The sequence below is a fragment of the Cucurbita maxima genome, unplaced genomic scaffold, assembly GCF_002738345.1.
Source record: "Cucurbita maxima cultivar Rimu unplaced genomic scaffold, Cmax_1.0 Cma_Scf00015, whole genome shotgun sequence".
In the NCBI taxonomy this organism is placed as follows: domain Eukaryota; kingdom Viridiplantae; phylum Streptophyta; class Magnoliopsida; order Cucurbitales; family Cucurbitaceae; genus Cucurbita; species Cucurbita maxima.
In genome coordinates this window covers 1,530,560-1,555,114 of record NW_019272031.1, presented here as the reverse complement: position 1 = coordinate 1,555,114, position 24,555 = coordinate 1,530,560, and the positions used below count along the sequence as shown (strand labels likewise).

The 24,555-nt window shown below is 33.7% G+C and overlaps 1 protein-coding gene across 1 annotated transcript; it reads right to left on the bottom strand.

Annotated features, from left to right (window-relative positions):
* Window positions 1–17,917: 17,917 nt before the first annotated feature.
* LOC111490463 (BOI-related E3 ubiquitin-protein ligase 1-like) lies at window positions 17,918–19,007 on the bottom strand. The gene is made up of 3 exons (XM_023139097.1): window positions 18,819–19,007; window positions 18,487–18,706; window positions 17,918–18,408 (listed from the first exon to the last, which is right to left on the bottom strand). Exons 1-3 carry the CDS (start codon window positions 18,878–18,880, stop codon window positions 17,920–17,922), a joined length of 771 nt encoding a protein of 256 aa, XP_022994865.1. The 5' UTR covers window positions 18,881–19,007; the 3' UTR covers window positions 17,918–17,919.
* Between the last annotated feature and the right edge of the window lie 5,548 nt (window positions 19,008–24,555).

The following is a 24,555-nucleotide window of genomic DNA, read 5'->3' as shown; positions in this document are numbered from 1 at the left end:
TACAAGAGATTTATGAGATATTCTTTTACTAGAAAAAAAAGCATTAGGCTCTATATCCCAACAATCGGCTCCTGGAGACTGATCCAGTCAACCAAGATTTTCATTCTCAATTTCACTACACCATTCCAATTGAGGCTTTGCACGAGTTCAATGTTTCAATATCAACACATTTTGTCAACATGTTTGCTGGATTTTTTACACACTCTATCTCTTCCAAATACATCACCATCTTCCACTAACATTGGGTGAAATGGTATTGCCTTCTGTCTTTTGTCTTTAAAGATAGACCGGGTTCCTCACCAACTGTGTGACACAAAGACTATTTTTATAAAGAATCTTCTCGGGCGGCTTCTTGCCCAATTCTTCCAAATAGTCTTTCATCCATATGATCTCCTTTCCAGTTTCAACTATTGTCATGTACTAAGCCTCAGTAGATGAAAGAGCAACGCATTTCTGACTTACTCCCACTTGATTGTATCCTCCAACTCTAAGGGTCTCATCAAAGGGCTCTGGTTCTTCATTTTTAGTCAGCAACAAATAATGCAATGAAGGTGAATATCTATCTGGTGCTATAATAGTTCTTGATGATCTATGTCTGGTTCTTCAGCAACGATATCAGGAGTTTCTTGAGCTTCTGCTGTAACATCATTGGGTGAGTTTTCCTGCACATCAAGCTCAACTCCCACTTACTTCGTTGTCTCAGAGTTTATCTTCTCTTTGTCCTTGTACACGACATTTTGATCAAAGGTCACGTCACAATATCTTAGAATTTTTCTATTCTTGTCATCCCAAACCCTATATTTGAACATATCAGAGCCATAGCCTCTTAAGTAGCACTTCACAGCCTTAGCATTAAGCTTCTCTCTTTTTTTTGATCCACATGAATATACGCAGTTCAACCAAAAGTTCTCAAGTGAGAGTACTTGAGTTCTTTTTCTATCCTTACTTCTTCTGGCAATTTGAACTCCAAGGGTACCAACGACCATCTATTGATCGAATAGGCTGTTATGTTCACAACATCAACCCAAAATGTCTTTAGTAGTCTAGAATAAATCCTCATATTTCTTGCCCACTCATTGAATGTTTTGTTCATCCTTTTTGCAATGCCATTTTGTCCTGCCTTACCAGGAACTGTCATCATTAATCTAATTTCCTCAACTGCACAAAATGTTTTAAACTCTGACTTGTTGTACTCTCTTCCATTGTCAGACCTCAGGCATTTGATCCTCAAGTCGGACTGATTTTCAACTTCAACATTCCACTTTTTGAAGGTGGCATACACACCTGACTTGTGTTTCAGAAAATAAATCCATACCTTCCTTCTGAAATCATCGATGAAGGTAACGTAGAACTTTGATCCGCTAAGGGATGAAACTGGAAATGGTCCCCAAACGTTTGTATGGACCATTTTCAACCGCACTTTCTTCAATTCTCTGCCAGCCTTTGTAAAGCTAACTCGTTTCTGTTTGCTCATAATGCAGTTCTCACAAGGACTCATATTAATAGATTTTAGACCTTCCAAAACTCCTTTCGTAGCCAACATCTTCATTCCTTTGACGCTCATATGTTCAAGTCTATTGTACCATAGACTTGAATTTGAAGCATTCTCAGCAATAGCAGCCCTGTTCATACACCTTGTAGTGGTGTATAAGGTTCCAGATTTTGTGCCATGTGCTACCATCATAACACACTTCACAATCTTCCACAAACTCTTCCCCAACTCTATTGTATAACCTGTGTTAACCAACTGACCAATGAAGATCAGGTTCTTCTTAAGACTTGGAATGTATCTGACATCCTTTATTGTCCAATGATTTCCAAGTTTTTATGCAGACATCCCTCTTTCCTTCAATCTTCAAAGCTTTGTTGTCAGCAAGGTACGTTTTCTCGAAACTTACAGATTTAAATTCTGAAACAATTCCTTATTTGGAGATGAATAAAAAGATGCACTTGAATTCAAAATCCAGGATTCAATTGGGTTGTTCACACTAAGGATTAGAGCATCCTCAGTATCTTCTACTAGTTATATGGAATCATTGTCATCTTCAAATTTGTGATTCGGCTTCTTCTTCAATTTTGTACCATCTGTCCGAAAATGATCTTTTTCTCCAGAATTCCAACACTTTACGTTTGGTTTGTTTGGACATTTTTTTTCGATTCTTTGATTTTGATCGGCCATGTTTGTTTGGGCTCTTTGATTTACTTCTTCCCCTTCGATCAACACTTAGAGCATTGCTTAATGAATCTTCGATTTTCCATTTGCGAATACTCCATTGAGAACTACATCTTGAATTTCATCAAATTTTAGTTTATTAGATTCTCGTGAACTGCTGATTGCAGCAACAATAGTATCCCACGACTCGAGTAAAGATGACATCAAAATTAATGCCTTAATTTCATCATCAAAATTAAATTCTATCGAACTCAGTTGACTTACAATCATGTTGAACTCATTTATATGATCTGCAACAGATCCACCTTCAGACATTTGTTGATTGAACAGCCTCCCCATCAAATACACCTTGTTCATAGCCAACAGTTTCTCTTACATATTCAACAATGCCTTCAACAGGTCTGACCTCGTCGTTTTTTAATGATGTTGAACGACACATTTCTGGATAGCGTCAACCGGATCAACCCTAAGCTCTGACGATCCTTGAGCTTCAACTGCTCCATGGTCATGGTATCCGCCTTCACCCCCAACTGGGGTTTGTGAAGATCTTTTTGGTACAGATAATCCTCAATCTTCATCTTCCAGAAACTGAAATTGGATCCATCGAACTTCTCAATTACAATCTTTGAACTTTCCATCTTCACAAATCGTGGTGAATTTCGTGTAGCTCTGATACTAATTGTTAGGATCGCACAATAATGCACACTCGATCTAGATGAACACAAATAATAAGAGAGAAAATGCAAGGAGAACTCTGGCTAGAAGGATTTATATTAATGAATTCACTTGTGTTAACCAACAAAGAAGACCAAGAACAAATAAAGTACATTTTTGAAAGCATTGAGGGTTTATATATGGTTTCTATTTACTAAACATAGGTTTAACAAATTTAACCCCCTAAAAATATAATCTATAAAATATATTTCTAACCAATTTTTACCAACTATATATATTTTTAAATATCTTTACAAAATATCTCTCATATATATTTCTAGGCCATCTTTTACCATATCCCAACAAAAATCTGTTTAAATTGGTATGGATATGGTTATTGTAGGTTGGTTGGGCTCGTTGAACTTGTAATGTTAAAATCATGGGAGAATCTTGGTTTTAATTGTCGCATGTCATCTCGCTCCAACCTCGCAGCTTTCTCATGCTCTCCCTCTCACTCGTTCAACTCTTGCTCGATCAATCTAAATCCCCCACAACTCATCTCAACTTTTTAATCTCTCACTCTCGTGATCACCTTGAATCTCCCACTCTCCCAATCTTTCTTTTATTTCGTTCTCACGCTCTATGATTAGCATCAACCCATAAATGGGTGGAGTGGTTCAATGACCATGACGATGCAGTTTTGGCAGCAATCGTGTTGTAAGTAAGTGGTCACGTCGTGTCCCCTCGATTTATTCCCAGCTGATAACCTCTCTCTATATCATGGTTATTTCTCTCTATTAGTATCTCTTGACTAAGGCAGTTGAAGCTGCTCTAATCCTAATCGAACTAGTGTTCATCATCATCTCTTTGGATGAGTAACTACAACTTTTAATTATAACAACTCGCTTGCTAATCATGGATAGTTAACTAGACTCAAAAGTAGACAGACGATAAATTTAACATTGTTAAAATAAGTGTTTAGGGTTTAGTATTTTCCCTACTAGCGTGCCTCTCTGGCATGCTCCCATCATCAACCAACCACTTATAATTCATTTGTAAAATAAAGAATAGTAAAAATTCATTATTTAGTAAAGATGAGTATAAGAATATTCATAAAACTACCACTAGACTCTTATCAAATCTTCTCCATGTTTCTTATGGCTACCTATTCTATTTGAGCCTTGAAGTTAGCCAACACCATGGCTTAAGTCAATCTAGCTCTCTAAACTCATATGTCCATTTACCCCCTCACTTAAGTCACTTATTAAGGTTCTAAGTTGTATTTAGCAATTTATTCCTAATTTCTTTAGTCTATCTAAGTTTTTATGATATTTGCATATAAGTCGGGTGCCTCTCATAAAATTATGGGCTTTAGGGTGGATCTAATAGGTACGAAAGAGATCAACAATCAAAAGATGATCTTAGCCTAAAAGTTCTTTTGTTGGTTGTAAGTTATCGTAGAAATTCATGTTAAAAAATTGTATCTTATTTTCCTTTTGATAGATTTCTTCACATCCGGACTCGTTTAGTTGGTGCACTTGGAATGTGTTGTACACCGATGTAATATTATGTCTTATTTAATTAATTCAATTATTGATGCCTTATAATGTTAGCTACATTGTTGGAGATGTTGTTATATCCTTTTCTATGGCTGCAAATGAACTTAAAATCTCTTATGCTTGGTTTTGGATGGCTAAGTGCTTGTGGCTTAGCTTGGTTACTTGTGATTAATCTATTTATGCATAAAATATTTTAATTTGAAAGTTGGGTATTTAAATTGATCTCTCTTAGGTTAACAGACTTGGAAAATACCAAAGAATAGAACTCCGCTCCCCACTATCTTCAATTAATCTCATGTTTCAATGGTTGTTCATCATTTCTCCTCCATTTTGATTTTAAAGATATATAATTAAGTAATAACAAATACTACTCAATTGTGTAATCTCAAAATTTTTGCAATCGACAGATTGAATTTTGCTCATATTGCAAATACTCGTCTAGATTAGATCTCCCATAGAAAGTTGGAATTTTCTACTTTACTCTCGGACTTCTCTTTCTTCTCCTCTCTCATATTGGTACTCCCACTCAATTCTTTTTTGTGCTAATATTTCTCTACCCCTTCTTCGGCCTCTTCCTCTCCCTCAACCGACATCTCTCCCTCCCCTAGGACTATATCCCGCTAAAAGGGTGACATTGTCATCTTCTTCAAATTCAACTCTTTCATTCAAAAGTACTTCCCTTCCCTGAAGATTACCTAAAGCTATTTCAATTTGCTCCATTCGGTCTGTAAATGTACTAATAACTTGATTCAAACGAGAAATGGTCTCGACCAGTGCCTCTCCACCTAGCTTCATTAATCTCCTCTCCATTTCCTTTGTCTTGGTTCATGATTGTACAAACAATAGTTAAATATGTTTAGGACCTCACACACTCAACTCAATGATTTGACACTCAGGGACATTCGTGATTATTACACACAAAGGTAGGCTATCTGAGAAAGTGACTAAATTATGATCAAGAAAAGTTAATATATTGATAAAATGATTTTGATATTGCCCATAGAAATCAAGTTAAGTTAATTATAAAATAAGAGCAAAATAAAACCAGAAATAAACAAACAAATAATGGACACAAATATATTTTTGGATAAAATTGTATTGAATTCCTAAAAAAAAGGTCCGTTAAGATTTTGAGAATGATCTAACTTATTTTACACTAAAAATTAGAAGTTATTTGTAAATTATGAGGAGAAAAAAATATCAAACTCAACCGTTACAAATTTAGATGTTTAAGAAAAAATGTGAATCAAAGTTTATTTGATCTATAAATAAACATGCAAATGTCTAAAAATAAATGATAAGGGCAATTTATAACCATAATTTTAATAACAAATATGATAATGATTTTTTTTAAGATTTAAATATGATCTTAGGAAGAAAATGAGAACAAAGTCAAAAATGAAAAAAAGGTGGAAATGACGGTAAGAAAATAAATGGACAGAGGTGAAGAAAAAATAAATATGAGCATAAGATGCAACCTAGGTTCTAATGTCAAATTGACAACTCTAATTCTCAGCTCAACTATCCAAACTAAGTAAGAAATTTTGAACTAAAGAAATTAACACCTCATTCTACATAATTTGGATCAACTAAGGAATAGGCTACAAATTTATTCTAAATTGAGTCACTCTACCATCAAACTTGATCAAGATCAAGTTTGATTGAATGATTCAGATTCAATCTACTACAACAATTTTTTGAAACTTGGGACTTTTAAGGGTGGGTATTTATAGTCTCTCTGCAAAATAAACTTTCAATTCTTCACACGATCATTTGAGTGGTCGTTATTTACTCCCACTCCCTTCAAATCTACCCAAAAGAAAAGTTAATTTGACAAATAGCTTCCCACCCTTTTGCCCACTACAACAATTATGAAATAAAAAGTAACATAAATTTTTCTAACAACTTATCAATCAAATGCGATTTATATCAACTTCATTCCCTACTTTAATGTGCAAATATTTACTTTTAAAGCTTCAAGTGGTCATTCCTCAATCGAATGAGCTTGTAACACATGAAATAATAGTTAAATTGAGTCTATCCAATTTTGTATATGAAAAATGAATGCGGGTTGAATCTCTTGGCCTTGAATTATGTAATAGGTCTGAAACATTTGAAATACTGTGATTCTTATCACCCGATCATGTCTCCAAAATGGTGTACATATTAAATTGCTATAAAGTTATTCTTACTCATGCAAATCAAAGTATAAGCTCCCAAACACTAATTCAAATTCTCTCTCTTCATTACTCTAAAAAAATCTGAATCCCGTCACATTTTCCATCCGTACAAGTTCTTTTTACAAAAAAGCAAAGATTTTCCATAGACATCTTGTAAAAGTTATATTGTTTGTCCTTCCATATTGCACAGATTTAAGCCCACAAAAAGTAATGTTATCGTTTCAAGATCATTTCGGTAAGTCAATTTATAAATTCACTTTTCATCAAAATTTCATTAATTTGGTTACAAATGCTAGAAAAAAATAATACCAAAATGATTCATTTGTTGAAATGACAAAAGTTATATCTTAGATTTTTCTTTTCTTTTTTCTTTTTATCTCGATTTTGTTGCAATTGTTTAGATTTTAGTATAAATTAAATATACTTTTCCACAAAGTCATGACATCATTAATTGTCATTTTAGAAAATGATTAAAACTTGTTAAAAGTAAGTGTGAACAAAATGTTAAAAAAAAAAACTGGAAAAGGAAAGATTTGGAAATTGTCAAGTAAAGATCTTGAAATTGTTGAGTTGTTTTGAATTGTTGTATGAAAACAATATTAATTCTAATCATGCAAATTGACTAATGTTCGCATGAATTCTAACCCATAAACCATCGTAAAATTTAGCGAAATAGTTTTGTAGAAGTTTGAACATAAAATTGATGTCATGGACTCACATAGCTTGACTTGGATTTCAAATGACAAAATCGAACTTTCATTAAGGATAAATTGGTGATACGAGATTAAGCTAATTAAGTAAGTTACCCTACTATCGGCTTGGTCGAAAGACATGTCTTATGTATGATGACACGTGTCCAGTGGTTCTTGCACATGTCGTGTATGTTGTTATGGTATTAGGATGTGCTATGATGATACTATGATGATATGATGATGTCATGGACTCACATAGCTTGACTTGGATTTCAAAGGACAAAATCGAACTTTCATTAAGGATAAATTGGTGATACGAGATTAAGCTAATTAAATAAGTTACCCTACTATCGGCTTGGTCAAAAGACATCTCTTATGTATGATGACACACGTCCAGTGGTTCTTGCACATGTCGTGTATGTTGTTATGGTATTAGGATGTGCTATGATGATACTATGATGATATGATGATGTGATTTGATATTATATTATGATGTATTACGATAATGTTATGATGTTATGATGATGAGATGTACCATGTTGTATGATTGGGATGATGATGCATTATGATATGATCGCATGAGATGCATGATGATGCTATGACATGATATGATGATGTGCATGTATGAAATGTCATGTTACATTATGATGAGTTTTCTAATACACAACTCATGAATGATGTTATAAATGATAAATGTATGAAGGCTTATGCATGCAATTTTACCTAGAGTAATATGTAAAGAATGTGTGGGGTTGTGTCACATGAATGAATTTAAGATGAAAAGTATAGGCACCTCGTGCATATTGTATACTCATTTACATTGAGATACTTCCCCTTTTATGATGACGTACGAACACATACACTATGATGATGATGATGATGATGATCATGTCTTATATGATATTCAAGGGTTTATTGTACATCTGACGTCTGCTACAACCAATTAGTCTGACTATGATGAGCCCAAGGGGTGTGTGAGCTGCTGGGTGACCTCACACTCACACGTGTGGGTCGTGTGTAGGGAAGTACTACACATCCAATTTGTCCAAGATGAAGGCCCCCCTATATGATGATTTTAAATGATAGTCTCTAATCATGACTACATGTGTTTGCATTCTCTGACCCTAATCACTTACTTAATTTTTCTTAAAATAATCAAGTCATATGTTACTTTTATATTCAAGTAAAAACAAGACACTCTTGTACAGATGACGGCGACATTACAATTAAAGATCATGACACATGTATAGGATAGTTGCATTTAATTTCGTAGATCTTAGGTTAGTATAGAACAATTGATGTTTTTATATTTACTTATGATTATTTTAATATTTTCTTTGTATTTTTTTAAGATTTTTTTCTTAAACATATAAGGTTGTTTTATGAAATCATTTTAAATGAATATTTCCACACAAGATGTTACGTCATGCATATGGTAGAAACTTTAAGTTAGTAGAAAACTAGAGTCGTTACATATTTTCCATAATATCTTAACAATTCGATCATTCGAAAAAATTAGAGATTACACTTTGCAGGCACTTGACATGAAGGTGAGTGATATGGATAAGTACATTTTAATATGGTTAACATAAGCAAGTTTAAGACCCGTACGAACTATAGAAGAGTTTAGACATACTCCAAAGAAGCCAAGTATAACGTATCGAGAGTCGATGAGAGGTAAGATAGACAAAACAAAAGATCAATTGTTGGGAGAATATTATAGAGAAAACACTTCTTGAAAATAAGATATTTCCATGGACATTAAGCATTTAACATTGTAATTTCTTTAAAGTAAGGTATTTCTTCCATTAATATTATATTTTTAACTTAATTTATCGAAAATAGATATATATTACATTTCAAATAAAATAACTCACTTTCAACTATTCATACAATTAATTATGGTGATTAAAAATGAAGCCAACCTCTTTTTCTATAATTGACATACTAAAAAAAATTTGTTCTTGGAATTGACTATTGGCACAACTATTCAAACTTTATTCTTAAGTAGCGTGTAAACGACGTTAGATCAACAAATGAGTGTAAACGACGTTGGATCAACCGATTATTTCTTAAAGGATTCCACCTAAACACTTTTGGGAAAACCAGCTATATCCGATATTGGTTGGCCTTTCACCCCTAGCCACAAGTCATCCCCGTATTTTGTCACATACGTGGGTTCGGTCCTCCAAGGACTGTTAGAACTCTCTTCAACCTGCTCATGAATCTCCATTCACATTCCTTTTTCTAATCCATTAATTTTTTTAAAATTAATTTAAGATTTCAGTTTTCTAATCACACGTTTCTCTTACTTTAGTTTCTTTTTTCGTTTCTCTTATTTTAATTTTTAATTTTTTAATTTTATTTTTTATGAATTATTTATTAGAAATCTCTATATATATTAAGCACTCAACAACCTTTCTCTCTATCTTTCCTCATCTTCTTCTTCCATACAATTTAAAGTTTCTTTATTATCCCTCAATAAAAAAAAATGATGGTAAGAACTTAGAATCTCTTCCCTTTCTTCTTCTAATTAGATATTTAGCTTTGAATTATGGTTTATCATATATATCATATTCGAATGTTTATTATATGCAACTATCTAGATATTTGTCTTCCATTACGATTTACTATATATTTGTCTTTTTATTATAAGCATCATTTATTGTACTTTCGATATCATTTGTAATTTATTTAAATTAGGGAGAATGCAGGCTAAGACTAACCAATCTTATAGTAAATGGATTACTATAGGATAGACTAGAAACTTGTATGATGACGTATGATGATGTACATGAATTATATGATGATGTATGAGCTATGACGTATGATGATGTATATGAGTTATAGGATGATGTATGATGATACTTGATGATTATGATGACTATGATGATTATGATGCATGATGTTTTTACCTTAATATGATGATGTTTTCCATATTAAGCATGTTCTCTGAGATAAATATCATGTTGCATCATGTTGAGAAATCGGCCTAGGACACAACCCTAAAGAGCATGAATAATGATGTTAATATGAATGTCTAATGCACATGTATTACTAAAATTAATATAGATATGAGACTAGGGTTGTGCCAAAAAAATGTTTTAAAGATGAGAAATAAAGGGACCCCATGCATGTTGTGTGTACATAAGCATCGGGATACTTTCCCCTTTTATGATGATGAGTGTGGACACGTACGTTATGATGAAGACGGTGATCATGTTGAGCATGACACCCAGGGGCTTGCTGACCTCCAGACGTTACTATGGACAACTAGCTCGACGATGATGGGTCGAGGGGGTGCGAACCGCCTAGGGACTCATACTCGCACATGTGGGTTGTGTGTAGGGAAGTACTACACATCCAAAGTTAGTCCGGGCTTGAGGCCACCCCTAGGATGAGTTAAGAATAGGTCCCTAGAACATGTTTGCATGTCTCCTATAGTTGGGTCACCTACCAAGTATTCTTAGAAATACTCAAGTCGTGTGATACATTATTTTTCAAGTAAAAACAAGGCACCAATATACGGTTGACGGTGGCATCGCAAGTAGAGATCATGACACGTGCATATAATGGATGCATATTTATTAGAAATCTCTATATATATAAAGCACTCACCATACCTTTCTCTCTATCTTTCCTCATCTTCTTCTTCTTCCAAACAATTTAAACTTTCTTTATTNATCTCAAAAAAAAAAAAAAAAAAAAAAAAAAAAAAAAAAAAAAAAAAAAAAAAAAAAATAATAATAATAATAATAATAATAATAATGATGGTAAGAACTAAGAATCTCTCCCTTTTCTTCTTCCTTCTTCGTCCGATTAAAGATATTTAGTCTTAAATTATAGTTTATCATATATATCATATTCGATTGTTTATTATATGTAACTATCTAGATATTTGTTTTCTATTACGACTTACTATCATATTTTTCCTTTTATTATAAGCATCATTTATTGTTCTTTCCATATCATTGGTAATTTTAGTTCTCGGTTCATTAAATGATTATAAATAGAAAATTTTCACTCTAGAGTGGGTGGTTTTAGCAAATATTCTCACCAGTTACTAATGATCCATTCGTCACTTATTAAACGACAGAAAGTTGTTGTGAAAGTGGAAATAAGCGATGACAAGACAAAGCAAAGGGTGCTCGAGGCGGTTTCTAACCTTGTAGGTAATTCTTTTCATCATTCACCAAAACACATCAAAATGGCTTTCTCCTCTTCATTATGGTCGAGTTCTTCATCTGGCCTTTGCCAAAAACTTGCAGGCATTGCGTCAATGGCAGCCGACCCAAAAGAGAACAAGATTACAGTGATTGGAACGGCAGATTCAGTTGAGATTGTTCGGAAAGTAAGAAAGGTTTGGCCCTCCGCTTACATTTTATTTATTTTTTATTTTTTTTGTCCTTCCTAACTTTATTATTAAATTTCAAACACCTTTTAACCATTAATGAGAGGAACACAAAAATTGGAAAATTATAAAACCCTAATCAAATCGTAAAAGTCGAAGTCCATCAGTAATTTTTTTTTTTTTTTTTTTTTTTTTTTTTTTTTTTTTTTTTTTTTTTTTTTTTTTTTTTTTTTTTTTTTTAGGTTTTTCCTACCTTACTTACTCTCAAAGTTTTTAAAATATGTCTGGTAAGGAGTAGTTTTCACACTTTTATAAATAATGTTTTGTTCTCGTAACTAACCGATGTGGGATCTCACACAAACATTTTAGTATCCTCTAAGTTTCTAGCTTCGGAAAGGATGGTAGCTTCTGCAATCATGGAAGTGACTATGTAAGGATCCATGTTAGATGCATGCCTTCTGTCCTCAAAATAGCCTTTATATGATTTCTCCATGTCTCACCTGACTCGAGTCAAAGCTCCTCGATTTGAAACGACCTATGATAATTATGCACCAAATCAAACTAGAGTTTTAATCGACTGTTGTAATACTCGAGTCTCGACCATAATTAATTTCCTGATTTTTCTTTTTTAGTTCGAAATTTTGAGATTTTAATGAAAGACCTTAAATGCTGAAATAATAAAAATATAAAAGAAAATAGTAATAAAATAAAAAATAGTAATGGATCACAGTCATGAACTTCTAGAGGTCTATTAGTGACTAAATTAGAGGATTAGAAGATTAAGGGAAAAGAAAAGAATAGGTCCCGTTGTTGCATTCGAGTGCTACTATATTTACCCATTAGGATAGTATCTAGTATAGTACGGTAAGAAAGTGACTAAATTAGAGGATCAGAGTATCAGAGTATATGGTACACATCCAAGTTACCCGTTAGGATAATACCATAGGAAAATGGATTGAAATAATAAGTCTCGTCATTGTATTCGCATGTTCTTGCATTTAATCCCCAATGGTGGGTCAATTACTGAGTATTTCTTTAAATACTTCAGACATGTGCTTCTACATTTCTCAGGTTAAGGCACATGCATAGGATAATCGTATTTATTTTCTTACACTTACGATAGAATAGGATATTTTTAATGTAAACGTTTATTTATTTTATTTAGTTTTTTGTTGTGTCGTTTTTTAAGATTTTTTCAAAACATGTAAGTTTATGGTTGTGTTTTAAGCTTAAGGTTATGTTGTATGAAAGTTTAAATGGAGTATTTTTGCCTTCAATGTTTATGAAAATGTATACAATAGCAACCTTAAATTAAGTAAAAAAAATTTGTCGTTACATAAGAAGAAGACTCATGATGGATGCTCTTAGAACTTCGAGACCTACACAAAAGCTCAAATTGTTGTAGGATTAGACTCGAGCTTCCTGGAGCCTAAAGAATACCTCGTGAAAACCTGCTAGGAATTGGATGTGATGAGAGTGCGATGAGCGCCTACAAGTATGTTACTTGCTAAGTATTTATACTCATCCCTTTTTCTTTTTTTTTTTTTTTTTTTTTTTTTTTTTTTTTTTTTTTTTTTTTTTTTTTTTCTTCAGGTATTTGCATTTTGCCAGACAAGATAGAGGAGTGTTCAAAAGCTACGCAGTAAAGAAAGATCGTTTCGGAGCGTCAATCGATTTTTATATTTTAGGTCTTATTTTTGTAATTGTACCCCGAAATGGTTTTCATGTTTGTAATAATTTGAATTGGATTAGGGTGGTGTTGTTTTTTTAATTTAATTTTTTCATTTTATCACATTTTAATATTTATTTTCTTTATTATTATTTTTTTTTTCTCCTTTTGGTCTTTGTTTTTCTAGTCAGCATAGAAAAACCAAGAAAATTTCTACAAACCTCCCGATTCAAAAAACGCCCTCGACCCTAAAATCGCCAGTCAATGTGCACCACGTGACACGCTGAAAATGCGAGTCTCCCTCCCTCAAGCATGTGTGTACTCGTGCTGGGAGATTGTTTAGACATGTGGATGCGAGTATGCAACGTGTGAGTCTTCCTTTTTGTCTCGTTTGAACTGTGTTCGATTATTTCTAGAGAAATTTCAGAAGATTTGGAGCTTCTAACACACATAAAAGCTAGCTCAAGAAGACACATGTCATTCAAGTAAATAAACACACGAACATTAGGCAAGTAATACTTGTAGGGATCATTAGTACATAGCTTACTCATATATATTGTCAAAACTCCTATTGAGTAAACTATGGGATCTCACACATGTTGGAGAGGATATATCCAACATGTTTTTTATGTTGTCTCATCAAAAACATGTTGTGTAAGTAATACTTGTAGGGATCACGGAGACATGGAGAGGATATATAGAATCTAAACATGTGCTAGAGGATATATCACACATGTTGTCTCATACATATTGTCCAAATGTAACATCAGATATGGGATCTCACATCCTATGCAAGTAACTTGTAGGGATCACTAAGACAATATATATGAGTAAACTATGTAAGATGTAAGAAATTACCAAAGTACCTCTATGATGAGATTTGTGATGAATGTTGTTTTATATGTTTTATACTGATTTAGAAAGAAGGATGGGTGTTGTGATCTGTGCTTCGACCTATTGATGGATGCTAACTCCCTTTAAGTTTCTTTTCGTGTTTGTTTGCATGAAAGGTGTAGTTTATGTTTTAGTGATTTAGGTGATTGATAGGATATCTCCCAAATAAGTTTGCACGCATATTTAGATTCTATATAATGTGCTCTAGGTGATCGATACGATAATCTTCCTAACAAAGCATGCACAAGAGAACTAAATTAAGACTAGGATGCTAAAGTTAGAGTGGTTGCAAGTTGACCTAGGTTAGTACGTCCCGTGGACACTAACCCTACACTCGTGAGCGATGATTAGAGGTATAAAGTTGTGTGCACCCAAAGAGTGAATTAGCTCGAGGAGTTGATGTCTAGGAAACAAGAGATAATTTTTAAACCACCTAGACGCAACTAAGAACCTAGTAGTTTAATGGTCCATCAGAGCCTCCATTACCATTCCACTCAAATACCGATATTGTGGAGCTAGGCCTAGACTGGTTAGGGTAGTGCACCAAGGCAACTAGTCGACCCAACAATAAGCCCGCCCATAGAGGGGCATGGAGTCATACAGGTTAACTCAATAGTTTGCTAACACACGAGGGCTTGCACCCCTCCCCCAAAGGGTTTCTATGGTCATATAGAAGGGTTCAACAATTAACCTTCCATGGATGATGAGTAGGCTTGCACACGGTGATATTATCCCCACCATAAAGAGAGTTATATAAGGTAGCACCTCAACCAAGTACACCGAACACTCACTGAACAAGCAAATCAAGCTACATAAATCGAAGAGTAGAAAGGTTGGAGAACCTGTAAAAACCCCTAAGGCATAAGAATTTGATAAGAGAGTTGCTTGAAACATCGAGGCACCCTAGATGCTCAAATAACAGTAGAGACTAGACTTGAACTTCCTAGAGCCAAGAGTAAAGCTCGTAAAAATCTTCTAGGATAGGGATGCGATGAGAGCTTAAAAGTAGATTGCTTGTTGACGATTTTTAAGTGTACGCAGGCTATCGGTCGAGGTGAAGGAAAGCATCTGAGAGCTTTGCGATCATAAAAAGAGGTCGTTTTGGAGCATAGTCTGTCTTTGTATTTGAATTTTTTGTATTTCATTTTGTAATTGTATCTAAAGCCCATTTTTTCCTTGGTAATAAATTTGAATAGCTCATCTTATAACTAAATTTTATTTTTTATTATTAGTATTGCTTAGTTGTCTTCATTATTTTACCGTATTTTTAACTTTTATTTAATTTTAATTTTTATTTATTTAGTTTCGTCTTTGTCTTTTTAGTCACAGTCCGAATTTGGAACCTTAAAAATTGGGTCATAACATATTGGTATCAAAGCAGTCGAATTGTAGTTTCTGTAGATTTTTTCTTATAATAAAGCGTCAACGACAAGCCTCATTGTGACCAGGTATGTAGTCTAATCATGTTTAGTAGTATATGATATGTTGTAAGACCGGTATGAATTTGTTGTATGTTTTGGGAGATGTCTAACCTATGGGTTTGAGTACGAGATACCTTAAGGCCGAATACTAGATCATGAGGTACCTTTGACCCTATCTTTCATGACCATAACTCTAGACGCCAAGCATGCTTCCATGTAGACTACGCAGTAGTCCTAGACAATATAGTTTACTCAGGCAATGGCGACCACAGAGGAATCAAGCACCCCTCAAACTGACCATTATCCTGAGGAGTTTTGAAAAAGTTGGCATTTCAAGGGAAGATCCACCGAACTTGAGAGGGTTGCCATAAAGGTCATGGCTACAAGGTTTTGGCTAGATTCTTTGGAGACTAAGTTCAAGTTATGGACTTTCAAGGGTGTGAAACGCACGTTATGCCATTTTTTATGAGGTGTTAGACATGTCTATCGAAGGATCGCCCCAAAGATGATAATTTGCTATGGATTTTAGGAGGTCCAAGCCTAGTATAACACATAGTTATCAAGATTGTGTAATCACGCTCTAAGTTGTCTTTAGGATTGGAAAGCATGCCCACAAAGATAAGGTTGTGAGATGAGTCGAGGACAACAGAAAAAAGGTCAAGCTATGGTCATACCTCCACTATCTGAAGAGAGGAAAGTTCAAACACCATGTTAGTAGGAACTTACCCTCATATAGATTTTCTGGATTACGAAGAGAATGACTCCAATTCCACGCATAAGTGTGATTCACATACTTGTGAAAAACATGTCAGATAGAGGCAGAGCACTTAGTCAATGTAAATCAAGAAGTATCCCAGTTGTGGTAGTGTTCGTGTTTACCAAACAGGTAAAGCCAGCTGGAGACATAGTATGTCGTAGGGAAAAACTTGGACAGAGGACATTATGACTTCCTATAGAGAAGACATCTCTAAAGCTTAAGGTTAGCCACAACATAATCTAGAGATTAAAGTTAGCCACCACATAAGAGCTTACAATGAGTTCCCTAAGATCCCAAGAAGCTAAGAAGGCTGATATGATATCACAATGAGAGAAGGCGTGACTATATCAACTATATGACATTATAAGAGTTGGCATAGGTGAACACAAAAGAATTTTATCTACTTAGCCCGTACATAATTCAAAGGAGTAATAGTAACAGTACTCAAGCAAGAAATGAATCAAGGCATCATGCTATGAAGAAACGCCCAAGTTGGCCACATGAGGAGGAACTACGAGACTACCTTTGATAAGATAGTAAGAATCATAAAGGTCATGACAAAGTCACGTTACCTGCAAATGAGAATTAGAGATAAAGACATACCGAAGACTACTTTAAGTAACGTTATAGAATTTAAAGCTTTGATTAAAATTTTAAATGTTAAATTTCATTAATTAATTATATTTATATAAGAAAGAAAATTAAAATTAGTATTGAACAATAATAATAACAACTCATCCCAAACCTTCTTCTGTTCACACGTGGTGGGCTCCACTCCCCACTGTCCAGACCCATTTCCCACGTGTCATCAACCACGTGTCCCCCCTCTCTCCCTTCATCCTATTTTCACATCTTTTCCACTTTTTATTTTAATCCTCAAAATTATTATTTATTATTATTATTATTGCTTATTTAGGATTTTGGTTTAAGATAAAAAAAAAAAAAAAAACAAAAAACAAATGGAATAATTATTTTATTACCCTCATACAACCAAAAATATAGATTTGAATTATGAGATTGTTTTATTTTTTAAAATTAATTAAAATTTTTATTTATCCATTTATAATTAAAATCTGGTAAATATTTTTATAAACGGTTAATAATTCAACTCGACCCAACCCAATTCTTATAGAGTAGGGTTGGATAACCTGAGTCAGTCGGGAGTAGGATTTGATAGAGCCTGAGTTAGTCGAGAGTAGGGTTGGATAGCCTGAGTCAGTCGAATTCTCGGATCATATAAACACTACTACTTTCACTGAATCCCTCTCCCTAACTATATTATAATATTTAATATAATTTTGTTTCAAATATGATTTTCCTAAAATTAAAAGGATAAGAAAAGATTCATACTTTTAACGTTTTCTTGAATATAAATTTAATGACAGAATTGATGACTTACCTTAAATCACGTAATTTCAATTAATTGGATCCATTAATTTCCAAAAAAAAAAAGAACCAAAATCAATAAAAACATAAATCTCCAAATATTTGAATAATTCATATTCTAAAAAAGAATATTATAAAGAACAAAAAAAATGTACCTGTGAATTTGTGTTGTTCGTATGAATTTCAAGAAAAATTAACATGAACACTCGCATTAATGGCGGAATTACACACAGGACAAGTATGGAGTCTGGACCCACATATTGTACACAAACACAGATGCCGGCACGGCAAAACCAGCACCCTCGACTCCGCCGCACCGCACTTCCGACACCGCCCTCCTCCGCCGCCGGAATAACTACTCCCACAGCTCGACTCTGCATCATCGGCCGACGCCGCAGCATCCTCGCCGGCGTTCGCCATTAGAACCTGCTCCAAATTAGTTCTGAGAGAGTTGAGGGTAGCTTCGTTCGTCTCTGCTAAATTCCGCCATTGTTGATTCTCCAAGCTGAGGTGTTTAACTCTCTCTTGCAAAACCCAGTTCAGTTTTCCCATTCTTTCGATCTCCTCCTCTTTCTCCTTTAATTTCTTCACTACTCTGTCTTCAATGGCGCTCACCAACATTCTCGATTGCCTCTGTTTTCTTTCCTCCATTTCCATCATCACCTTCTCCGTCTGTAAATCCAAACAAATCAGATTCCAATTTCTTAACAATCATGAAATGGGTTTTTTATTCAAGAAAGAGGGATTTACATGGATTGCAATGAACCGATCGATTTCATAGCGTTGGTGTTCGATATGAGAGATGATCATTTCTTGATCAAACAACCTCGCCGGAGATTCGTCGTAAACAGAGCATCTGGCTCGTTTCCTCGACGGAGTAGAGATGAGTCCAGTATCGGGTTTTCCATACATCGGAAAAGTAAGAGAATGAAGCTGCGCCGCCGTGGGAGTGTTGGGGTCGATGAAATCTCTGAGAAAAACAGAACCCATTTGAGAAAAGAAGAAGAAGAAGAAGAAGAAGAAGAAGAAGAAGAAGACAGAGATGAGATGAGATGAAATGAAAAGGGGATGAAGGGAGGGACCTGTTTGTTATGAAGTGGGGGGTGGAAGGGAAAAGATTGATGGGGCGTGCTTCAACCGCCATGAAAATCGGTTGGGTGGTTCTTGGTTGCGTTTCTTGTGATCAGAGAGAGATCTTCTCGATGTGCTGAACAGATAGAGAGAGCACGAAATTGATGGCCGCGACAAGGAAGGGCGGGGAAGATTTTGGGTTTTAATTCGCCATTAAAATAAAGTCAATGGATTTATATATATATATATATATATATATATATTTTAACAATAACTTCAACCAATTAGGAATACCACATGGGGTTATGGCAGTTTTTTCTGTACTGGATTTCAGTTTTTTTTTTCCATTTTTTAAATTAAATTCAATTAATATCCTAGGCCGGCTAGCCAGCCAGAGGGGTAGTTATGGTATTTCACCTTGATCAAAATCCCAAATAATTACAATTTCCTTTATTGTAATTATGTCATTCACGAGTTAATTAACTCTGTGATTTTATCGCCAGTAAATGGGTCCGGGTCCACGTGTCAAGAGGGCAGATGTAGTGGTTGAAAATATTTGCTAAAATCAGTAAAAATTCTCTATTTATAATTTTTAAATATCTTTAACTTTCCCACAAATTCAACGTTGTATTTAAAAGAACGTGAAACTTGAATATGAAAAATTTAGAAGAGATCAATAGAGACTAGAATCAAAGAAAAGAGAATCATTAAGAGTCAGTGTTGAGAAACAACTATGGTCATGCAGATTTTATGGTATATTTTAGACGAAGAAAGAAAGAGAGGAGGCGAAGACAGAGTGGGGTATGCGCCTTGTTGACTGGTTTGCTATCAAGAAAATGAGTACGAGTAAGAATATCTCGAGAATATTTTAAATGAAAAATAAAAAAACCATTGGTAGGAGTGGAGAAGTAGTCCGCGTCATAGCAAGTGGTGAAGTTTGGATAGAGAGGGAGCTACGCCCGTGAAGTAAGGGGCGAAGACGGTAGTAAATGAGTCCACGTGTCAAGAGGGCATATGCCACGTAAGCAAGAAACGTGCGAGGAAATGGGGACGGGAGGAGATGGCACGTGGAAGAGAGAAAAGAAATGGGTGGTGGGGCCTTAATGACACGTCAGTGGGTCCCAGTAAGTGCAAAAATAGAAAAACAATAAATAAAAATTCAAAAACTTTCCAAGCGTTTCCTTGTGTTGTTGCATTAAATAAATAAATAAATAAATAAATAAATAAATAATTTAAAAAAATATATAGAAATTAAATTGTGTCAGGTGAGTGCGTACGGAGCATCTGGAGTAATTGGTGAAACGGAGGCATGCTAGGTGGGGCACGAATCCGGTGTGGCTCAGGTACACCATAACATGGTGTGTTAAAGTCAAATCATAAAATCATTGACTTTTTTTTTTATAATTATTTATTCCAATTTATATTCCAGGTTGTGTATAGAACGGTTTTTAAAGTTATTTAAATCATACAATAACTTATTTTTTTCACATTGAAAAATAAAATTTATTAAATAAAAACTGACTTCTTAAAATTAAAAGTTATGTAAAAAAAGATTTAATAATTTTATTTCTTATAAAAATTGGATTTTAAAATAAAATAAAATCATAATTAATGCAAATTTATTTTAAATATTGACATATTTGTGTTCATATTCATTAATAGATTAGGTAAACTACAGATATACTCCAAATCAATTTCAACATGTAAAATTTACAAATTAGGAAGATCATTAATTTCATTAATTATATTAATTTTTTTTTAAAAAAAAACCAATACCAAGAATGTAACAATAATGAAGTCATTTCAAGTAATTTTCTTTTTTCTTTTTTTGAAAAAAAAAATGTTATAGTCAACTTAAAAAAATTGAGTCGTTCCCGTTCATGCAATTCCAACATCGCACCCTATTTTAGAGCTTTTCTCCCGTGAGTAGCGACCAGAAGATACCATCATTGAAGGCGGGAGGAAAAATAATTTCAAGTCCTATTTCTTCATATAAAAGCAAGAGACTCATGTCTAAATAACTTGTTTGCTAAGAAAGTCATGGAACTAAGTCATAGATTAAGTTATGTTTTTGATGTTGCATAGTATGTGAGATCTCGTATCAATTGGAGACGAGAATAAAATATTCCTTATAAGGGTGTGGAAACCTCTCCCTAAGAGATAGCGTTTTAAAATCGTAAGACTAATCGTGATATGTAATAGGCCAAAGTGAACAATATCTACTAGCAATCCTTGGATATTTTTAAATCATTACAAAATAAAAGTTAAAAGATTAAAGGTTCTTGCTTTGGGATCTTATTGAATTTAGAAATATATATTTAAATGTTGGTAACTAATGTTACTGACGTATTATGACTCAGTAAATATTTTATAACTAACATTTACGAGACTTTAGGTATTAATGTAATATGTGTTGTTGATAAATAAGATTTAAAAAAAAATCGACAATAAACTCTTTTCGGATCATATTAAAGTAATTAATAGGCAATTTATTATTTCAATGTTAACCGAATGCTGATAAACCATTCATTGATAAACAAATCAATTGAGTACTGATAACAATAAGATGGGAAAAATGAAAATATAATATGATTTTTTTTCTCTCTCCTACTCGATATTAAGATATAGTTTGGACGTATAATTTAATAATGTAGTAAGTGGAAATAATATTGCAAAGTACATGAAGAATATGATATACAAATGCTAATTATAATTTTGTTTAAATTATATACAATGTATTTGGTAGGGTGTTGGATACAATAATGAGAGAAAATAAAATAAATAAATAAAAATAAAAATATTACATAATATGGGAGATAATTATATTTAAATGATGCATGATTGGTGGGTCAAAAACTATGATGATATTCCACTCTCTCATCCATGTTTTCTTTTTATTATTATTATTATTATTATTATTATTATTATTTTATTTTTTGTGGTTTCCTAGAAAGATCTATGAAGAAAAATCCAATTTCAAAGGATTTAAGGAAATTAAATCCCATAAAGACTTTTTTTTTTTCTTTTTTTTTTTTTCTTTCTTTCTTTCCAAGGGAGTGATGAACAATGTTGAAAACTTTGTTATTAAATTTATTTAATTATCATATAAATTATTTTATTTAAAACACGTTTTCTAGGAAGAGGTTTCTATATTCTTATAAAAAAAAGTGTTTTGTTCTCTTTCCCAACCGATATGGGATTTCACAATTCACCCTCTTCAGGGTCGAGCGTCTTCATTGGCACTCGTTCCTTTCTCCAATTGATGTGGGTCCCCCACCAAATCCAACTTCTTCAGCGCCCAACGTCCTTAATGACACACCGCCTCGTATCTACCCCCTTCGAGAAATAGCCTCTTTGCTGGCATATTGCTCGGTGTCTACCCTCGAAAACAGCCTTCTCACTTACATATCGCCCGATGTCTACCTCCCTTTAGGGAACAACCTCCTCGTTGACGCATCACTCAGTGTCTGCCCCCTTTCGGCGAACAACTTCCTCGCTCTCGCCTAGTGTCTGGCTCTAATACCACTTGTAACGGCCCAAGTCCACCGCTAGCTAGCAGATATTTTTCTCTTTGGGTTTTCCCTTTTGAGTTTCCCTTAAAAAATTTTAAAACATGTCTTCTAGGGAGAGGTTTTCATACTCTTATAAAGGGTGTTTCGTTCTCCTCTCTAATTGATGTGGAATCTCACACATTTTTTTATCAACAATATTTTTTTTTTGTTCAATTTTGTATCTAATATTTTAAAGACGGTAATCTTTTATTCAAAATATTAAAAAAAAAATCAAGTTTTTACGGAAACATGTTAGGTTAAAATACCACTCTTGTCCTTATAATTTAGCTTTTGTTTTATTTGTGTATACTATGTTCGGTTTACTTTCAATAAATCTTAAATTATAATTAGTCATTTTCGTTAATGTGAAATTAATTTTTACTAAAATTGAAAAAATAATAATGATAACTTTCCTATAGTAAAAGACCTAATATGAATATGTTTTAAAAGTATTTGACGTTTGTAACTTATGCTAGTGTTGAACTGTAACTTGTAAATATTTGATATTTGAGTTTTATCAGATTTTAGTTATTAATGTAATATGTATAGTAAAATATAAAATTTTTTAGACAATTAAAAAAAAGTGAATGATCTGACAACTCAACCCAACTTGTCTGGTAAAACACGACAATACGGAATAAAAAATGATTGGGTCGAATTGAATTGTAAACTCTATTCAAGTTGCTCGAATCATCAACACAGTCAATTCAAACTTTCGAGTTGATTCAAAGGGTTTCCGGAACCCAAATGTCCACACGAAATTACGGAAAAAACAAAGAAATTGAATCCTATGGATTTGGTATGATTTACTTCCCATCCAAACAATTTTCAAACATGAAGGCTAGCTTCCTAGAAGTTTCCAAAAAACAAATTGAAAGAAAACATATGTCCATTTTTGGTTTAGGAAAGTTGGTGAAAATTTTGGTAGACACATCAAAAGATGTTGTACAAGAACAGCTCACACGCATTTTTGTTGGGTTTTGTTTATTTTCAACTTTCCCATCCTTCAAATTTGGCTGCTACTAAGTAATACTTCCACTTTCCAACCTGTTTCCTTTGACGATTCAAACTTTTTGTTCAAACAAACCTACATGATGAGATGAGAAGGAGTGTAACAGTTAAAAGTCCATTGTTTATAGATATTGTTCATTTTAGTCCGTGATATAAAATTTTGAGGGAAATCTCTGTAGACATGACTGTTACAAGCACTTTTTGAGAGTTGTGTATCATCGTCAAAGTGTAACCGTTCAAGTCGATCGCTAGCACTGTAACAGTTCAATTAAGTGAAAGGACTGTTACAGTTCGAGCCGATTGCTAGTAGATATTGTTCGTTTTGGCTTGTTATGTATCGTCGTCAGTCTTACGCGTCTTAAAATTTTGAGAAAAAACTCGGATGAGGAAGCCTAAAAAGAACAATATCTACCAACAGTAGACATGGACTGTTACAAGAACTTTTTGAGAGTTGTGTATCGTCGTTAAAGTGTAATCGTTCATGTCGATGCTAGCACTATAATAGTTAAATTAAGTGAAAGCACTGTGATAGTTTGAGTCGATTGTTAGCAGGTATTGTTCGTTTTGGCTTGTTATGTATTGTCGTCAGCCTTATGTGTTTTAAAATTTTGAGAAAAAACTCAGAAGAAGAAGCCTAAATGAACAATATCTGGTAGCGGTAGGCATAGACTGTTATAAGCACTTTTTGAGAGTTGTGTATCGCTGTCAAAGTGTAACAATTTGAGCCGATCGCTAGCACTGTAACAGTTCAAGCCAATTGCTAGTAGATATTGTTCGTTTTCGCCTGTTATGCATCGTTGTCAGCTCTACGCGTTATAAAATTTTGAGAAAAAACTTGGAAGTAGAAACCTAAAAAGAATAATATCTGCTAGCTGGAGACATGAACTGATACAAGCACTTTTTGGGAGTTGTGTATCACCGTCAAAGTGTAACAGTTCAAGTTGATCGGTAGCACGATAATAGTTCAATTAAGTGAAAGCAGTGTAACAGTTCGAACCGATCACTAGCAAATATTGTTCGTTTTGACATGTTATAAATCACCGTTAGCTTCACACGTTTTAAAATTTTGAGAGAAAACTTAGAAGAGACAGCCTAAAATGAACCATATCTATTAGTGGAAGGCATGGAAGACGTGTTCGTGAATATAAAGTTATATCGTAAGCATGAAAAGAAACACCGAAGTGAA